The following is a 6,362-nucleotide window of genomic DNA, read 5'->3' on the forward strand; positions in this document are numbered from 1 at the left end:
CGAAAAAATATTGATAACATACAAACGAACAATTTATTAAGTTCTAAACTTCTATAGCCATTTGCTTTCCAAAAACAAAGTTGAGTCACCCTTCAATTGAAAATCAAGATTTAATGTATTAATGGCAAAATTTTAACCAAATTTTATTAAGATCGTCTTAAAATAAATCAAAAAAATATTAATTACGTACATACGAACAATTTTTTAAGTTCTAAACTTTTATTGTCATTGGCTTTACAAAAACAAAGTTGAACCACCCTTCAATTGGCTTTCAAAAGAAAAATGAAAGTCTGAAAAAGTAGTGTCAATCTATTTTTTTATTACTTGAAAGGTTAAAAGTTGAAAGGTTCACAAATTCCAACATTCCAACATTCTGAACTTCAACGAAATGAGAGATTTTATAAGGTTTTCTCTTAACTGAAGCAATCGGTGACACATGGAGGGTCTCTCCTTCCTTGAAAATTTTAAGCTGCTTCATACATATTATAGATATGACAAGAAGTATGGAGATGGACACAGGGAGTGCCCCCCCTACCCAGCCCCCAACAACATACAAAATTTGAAAAAAAAAGTCAAAAGATGTAAGGTTGTCACTAAGGTTTTTCTTGTGCACATGGACCTAAATTTCCTCAACCTACACCCTGTCTTTCTCCAAAAGGAAGTTGTGCGATTTGCTATAAAAAAATATAACTAAACCATCACAACTTTACATGAAGCCATTAAAGATATGAACAGAAGAATCATCAAAATATAACATGTAGGCCATTCTCCTACCTTCTCTAAGGAGGCCAAGGGCGGGCGGCGCACGCAAAAGGAATGCAGGGAGAAGGAGGATGCATGCCACGACAGAGGAGCAAGGGCTGCACAGACAGTAGGGCGCTTCGCAAATCATTTGACAGCCTAACACACTTGGATCGATATGATAGTTCCCTGCAACAATGACCCAGCCTCCCTCTCTTAATTCACAAGTTAACCTTTGACCCTTGTAACACCAAACAAAAAGGCAAAAACACCTAGAGAAATTGGATCTCTTGAGTAGTCTTATCTCAAATGAATACAAAGCTGGGAAATGTTTACAACTATGCATGCTAATCACCCAACCACCACAAATGTTGCAATCAGGTGTTGCTGACACAAACGGCCCGATGCACCTAGGCACGCAAACCAAGCAGGGAGAGATGTATACATTCAAAGCCTTATTTGGGTATGCTCATGACATCACCCGCATAAATATCATCATCATCATATCCATTTGCAACTTTCAAATTGTGCACTGAAACCTGCCATGAAGACATCATCAACACACTAGTTAGGAGCAGTAATCATCTGAGTAATATGGCTATCTTCTAGAAACATCTAGTACTATCTAGACAGAAGCGGATACATGCTTATCACCTTCAAAAGCTTCACCACAATGCAACTTGTGTTAGACAAAAACCACCAAAAAGAAACTCTCATAGGAGCAGTAAGCCACCGAGTGAAGACGCATGAATACAGCTATCTTCTGGAAACATCTAGTACTATCCATCGGCACTCCTCACTTGATACATGCATATCACCTTTCAAAGCTTAGCCATGATGCAGCTTGTGCTTGGCGGAAAGGCAACTCTTATAAGCGTAGAGTAATCTCTACAGCTATCTTCACAAAAATCGAGCACCATCTAGAGGTATATGGATACTTAGACCATAAACATGCAAGGCCGAGTAAATGTATCTTTCCCACATCCATGAATGAACAGAAGAAGACAACCACAGTACGCGTGCAAATACATACACACTTGGCCCACCCAGTTACATGAAGAAATAATGAATGGCAGCTTGCCTGTTTGTGCATGCACATGCCTATATGTCCAAACTACATATTTAAGCCAAAAATCTGCTGCAGCCTGTAATTGCCTACACGTGTTTGTAACTTACGCCTTAGTTATCAAAATCATCAATCTCTCAATAGTGTCTCTAATGCTCACAACCAGAAATGAACACACTGTGTGCTTAACAATAGTATATTCTCTCAGAACCTGCATTGCAGAACGTGTAAAGTTCTGATTGTGTTGAAGTTTCTGAGCTTTGTAGGGACAAAAGAAACACTTAAGAACACATAATGACACAAGCAGATCATCCAAAGTGACTAATGTATGAGAGTGTGTGTATGAGCGCGCGTGCGTGTATTTGTGAGGACTTGATTGACAAGAAAAAAATCGTGTGTTTCTTTCCACGCATGATAATTACTCATACATGCACAAACAACTTTTTGCCTTTCCTTTCAAGCTCACAAGAGGAAATAGCAGGTCAGTAAATTGCCAGAAACAAAACTGTAGGAAAACGTATGATCCAATGATTGCCAAGCCACATATGGTCAAAGACTATTGGCAGCATTCTGACGATTTAAAAACTGCTCAATCCAAATGCTGTACAATGAATGCTTGTGTCTTTATAGTCGCAAGAAGTTTTGGACAAAGTCTCACAATAGTTCCCACATTGTGACTTACCTCAACATCATGAGCTTCTGTGAGGGAGGCACCGCATACCTAGCTAGGTACGATTGGGGGCAAGGGACCGCCGGCCCGGTGGGGGGGCCGGTGGTCCCCTGCCCCCAATCGTACCTAGCTAGGTATGCGGTGCCTCTCGAGCAGAAGCTCATGATGTTATTCATTGTATGAAAAACACTGGAAAAGACTCTGTTTTCCTACATGAGAAAATTTCTAAAGCTTCTTGTGAGTGCACGCATGGCAACATGCACAATAGCTCTTTCACTCTCTTTCCTTCTTTCTCTGATTGTTTGGGTGTGATTATACTAGCATGGCCCATCTCATATCTGCATTTAAAAACTACTCATTCCAAGACAATGTGCAATCTTGAATGCATGAATGTGTGAGTTGTCGAGTACATGCACCGGACTACCATCTACTTTCACTCTCTTCCCTTTTCTGAGCATTTTTTTGCCACCGTTCTACGGAGGGCAGGGCAGCGCACAACTGCCCACCATCACAATTTTGCAAAATTGCAGGGAAAAACACAATCATAACCCTGTCAAACGGCTTGAAATGAGAGTAGCTTACCCCATTACGGTGTGCAATGGAGTAGAGAGTGTCCCCTCTCTCGATGTGGTAGGTGGTGTACTTGGGTTTGCAGAGAAGCGGCTTCACCGTCTTGTAGACACTCCATGCAACGCCGCAGAGAATGGCAACACCTGCCGTCTTTGCCACCACACCGTCTTTACTCCCATTCCCGCCTGGCTTAGCAGACGACATGCTCTCGGGTCTCTTCTGAAGCTGCAGGCAGGGCACAACCCCAGGAGCACAAGTCTCAATCGACTGTTGTTGAAAAGCCAGAAGCCTTCCAGTCGACTCTCTCTCTCTCTCTCTCTCTCTCTCTCTCTCTCTCTTCCCCCCTTCTCTCTATCTGCAGCATTTTCTTTGGTGGTCGACATGGCTTGGTGTGATCGCTTTCGCCACGTGTTCTTCTCTCAACGGCACCAAGGTGGACATTGAGAATTTGATAGCGCAACTTTTTCTGGCTGAATGCGAATGGTTTTACATTATGCAAGCAAGAGGAGAATCGAGAAATACTCTCTCTCTCTCTCTCTCTCTCTCTCTCTCTCTCTCGTGACGCGCACATGATAAGCGTTCGTCCTCGATATTTGCATGGGCCCGCCGCATATTTATCCCGACCTTCATCAATTAACATTGCCAACGATCTAATTCATGTGGCTCTTGAGGAATCGTTCGTTCAAAACGCGAACTATTGTCCTCCTATGAGCAAGTGGAACGAAGCGCCGTGTCCTCAGCAAGGAGCGCATAGCAACTGGCCACAAGATATTTAGCAAGTATGTCCCTCTGAGACACACACACAAGCGTGCACACCCACACATATACACACACAATCACACACACGTTCATCATACATTTAAACTTGTGGTCACCAATCAACGATCAATACAAATTAATTCTCAAAACCTTGCCGACGAATCCATGCATGAAGTGATTGAGGATAAATGTTGTGATCGTTCCAAGATGTCGACACCACCCATAGCTTAACTGCGGGCGAGGCAAGGGAAAAAGTCCACCTCCTCTCCACCAAGTTGGGCAATCCACCGAAGAACATTGCAAACTGGCCTCCACGATGATCTTGAGGAGTATATCCTCTTTCACAAGAGAGCATCTTTGATAAGTTCTCTTTCATGGGGATGATGGATGAAGCAATGGCCACTCTTCCAAAAAACCCGTCGAGGATGACCATCCATCCTCTATGCTTCAGGACTCCCCACTTACGCACAACAAATTACAGGAAGGACGTGTATCCCAAGGACACGACTGCACCGGTTGGGGACACTTCTACACTAGTGGGGGACACCCCAAGGGACCACGGCAACTATGAAGGGCACCAAGTGACCATCCATCCTCTATGCTTTAGGACTCCCCACTTACGCACAACAGATTACAAGAGGACGTGTATCCCAAGGACACGACTGCACCGGTTGGGGACACTTCTACACTAGTGGGGGACACCCCAAGGGACCACGAAAACTATGAAGGGCACCAAGTGGCCAAGAGTAGCCATTGCCCATTGGGATCATAAGAGCATCCACACTCTTTTGCGAGTGTATGAAGAGACATGGACTCACATCAAGAAAGGAAACGTCTGCACCAAAGACTAGGAGGACTTGACCTTTGCACTTAATAGGGATGTCAATAGCAACTACATTCCAGAGCATGCTTGGAATCACGTTGACGTGCTGAAGAAAACGCACGACAAAGAGGTCAGCAAGTAGAATTCCTCCGGTGCATCTCCTAGTTATTGGCCGAAAAAAGGAAGTGCCAACACAATTTGAAATCTTTGAAGAAGATTTCTTGGCAAGACTCTTACTGAATGAGAATGCAACATTTAATGGCCTAGTAACTTGTGTGTAGTGGAAAATAGCATGAACATAGTGAGCATTTCATTAGAATAGATTCCTAATGAGAATAACAAGAGTGCTTGGGTGGAGAGAGCAACAAAAAGTATAACACCTGGTTAGATAGCATGAACAATACTTCAAAAGAGAGAGAAATTAAGCAATTGGCAACAGTTGAAGACCGGATTTGCATGGAGCCGGTCCTCAGCTGTTGTCAATTGCTTAATTTCTCTCTCTTTTGAAGTATTGTTCATGCTATCTAACTAGGTGTTATACTTTTTGTTGCTCTCCCCACCCAAGCACTCTTGTTATTCTCATTAGGAATCTATTGTAATGAAATGCTCACTATGTTCATGCTATTTTCCGCTACACACAAGTTACTAGGCCATTAAATGTTACAGAGAATGACTAAAATTTGGTGCAAACGATGGCAAGCATCTTGGTGGAGATAAATTATGTGCTTCCTTTTATGAGAGTGTGCCAAAAAGTGCTTTCCACCCACACAAACTACTAATTCCAATGGGTGGAGAAAATCATTCTAGCATCGACCTTAGAAGGAAGGCTCTCGAGAAAATGGGTGAGGATATGAGGTAAAACATTCTTAAACCTAAACAATTGTGCACTTTTCTTACATTTAGTGATGATGTTCTTTATAATGTTTTCAAACTATATACCACATTGATAAGTTTGCTCTACAAATTGGAGGCTCTTGCAATGTGCTTGTTGGTAGAGATAGCTCCTTGTGGAACTAGTTGAGTCACATGGGACTATCCATTCTTTGAGGTATTCATGTAGAGTCCTTGAAGCATGGTTGTGTAAAGCTATTCAAGGGCAAGGCATTGAGTGTCATCCATAGTGAAGATGCCCCCACTCTCAATACCAACAAATGTATACTAGTGTGCATACTCGTGGATTGTGAGGCCGTTCTATATGCCTTTGCAACAACCATGGGTTAGTCCTATCCCACTATGCCCTAAGATTAGATCAAGGGGTGAATTTTTTTGAAGAGATTATAAAATCCTTTGAACCTTGGCATGAGGCCCGCCATTTGTTCCATACTAGCTGATGTAGGTCACAAAAAGACAAGCACTCCATGATGTAGGTTCAAAAAAAACAAAGAAATAAAATTGGTCTTTTTTGTTGTATTTTATCTCATTTTTCACATTATATTTTTAATTTGTTCAATATGTTTATACAAACTCAATTAAGGCTGTGTGTGTGTGTGTGTGTGTGTGTGTGTGTGTGTGTGTGTGTGTGTGTGTGTGTGTGTGTGTGTGTGTGTGTGTTAGCGGATTGCCGCAATCGAACGTCTGTAGCACAAGTATTTGGCATTGACATAATAATGTCAATGCTCATGGAAGTGACTTGGATGGGGCACATAGACTCTTTGGGGGTGTCAAACTCAAGAGGTGAACGCAGTAAGCTAGCCAGCCAACACAACCAGCAAACCATCATTCTCTAATTTGGA

The 6,362-nt window shown here is 42.3% G+C and overlaps 1 protein-coding gene across 1 annotated transcript; it reads right to left on the bottom strand.

Moving 5' to 3' along the window:
• Nucleotides 1-1,014: 1,014 nt before the first annotated feature.
• LOC147453849 (uncharacterized) lies at nt 1,015-3,405 on the bottom strand. Its single transcript, XM_086517212.1, has 2 exons — nt 3,060-3,405; nt 1,015-1,280 (listed from the first exon to the last, which is right to left on the bottom strand). Exons 1-2 carry the CDS (start codon nt 3,249-3,251, stop codon nt 1,197-1,199), a joined length of 276 nt encoding a protein of 91 aa, XP_086373338.1. The 5' UTR covers nt 3,252-3,405; the 3' UTR covers nt 1,015-1,196.
• Between the last annotated feature and the right edge of the window lie 2,957 nt (nt 3,406-6,362).

The sequence above is a fragment of the Adiantum capillus-veneris genome, chromosome 7 (genome assembly GCF_014529385.1).
Source record: "Adiantum capillus-veneris isolate H3 chromosome 7, ASM1452938v2, whole genome shotgun sequence".
In the NCBI taxonomy this organism is placed as follows: Eukaryota; Viridiplantae; Streptophyta; class Polypodiopsida; order Polypodiales; family Pteridaceae; genus Adiantum; species Adiantum capillus-veneris.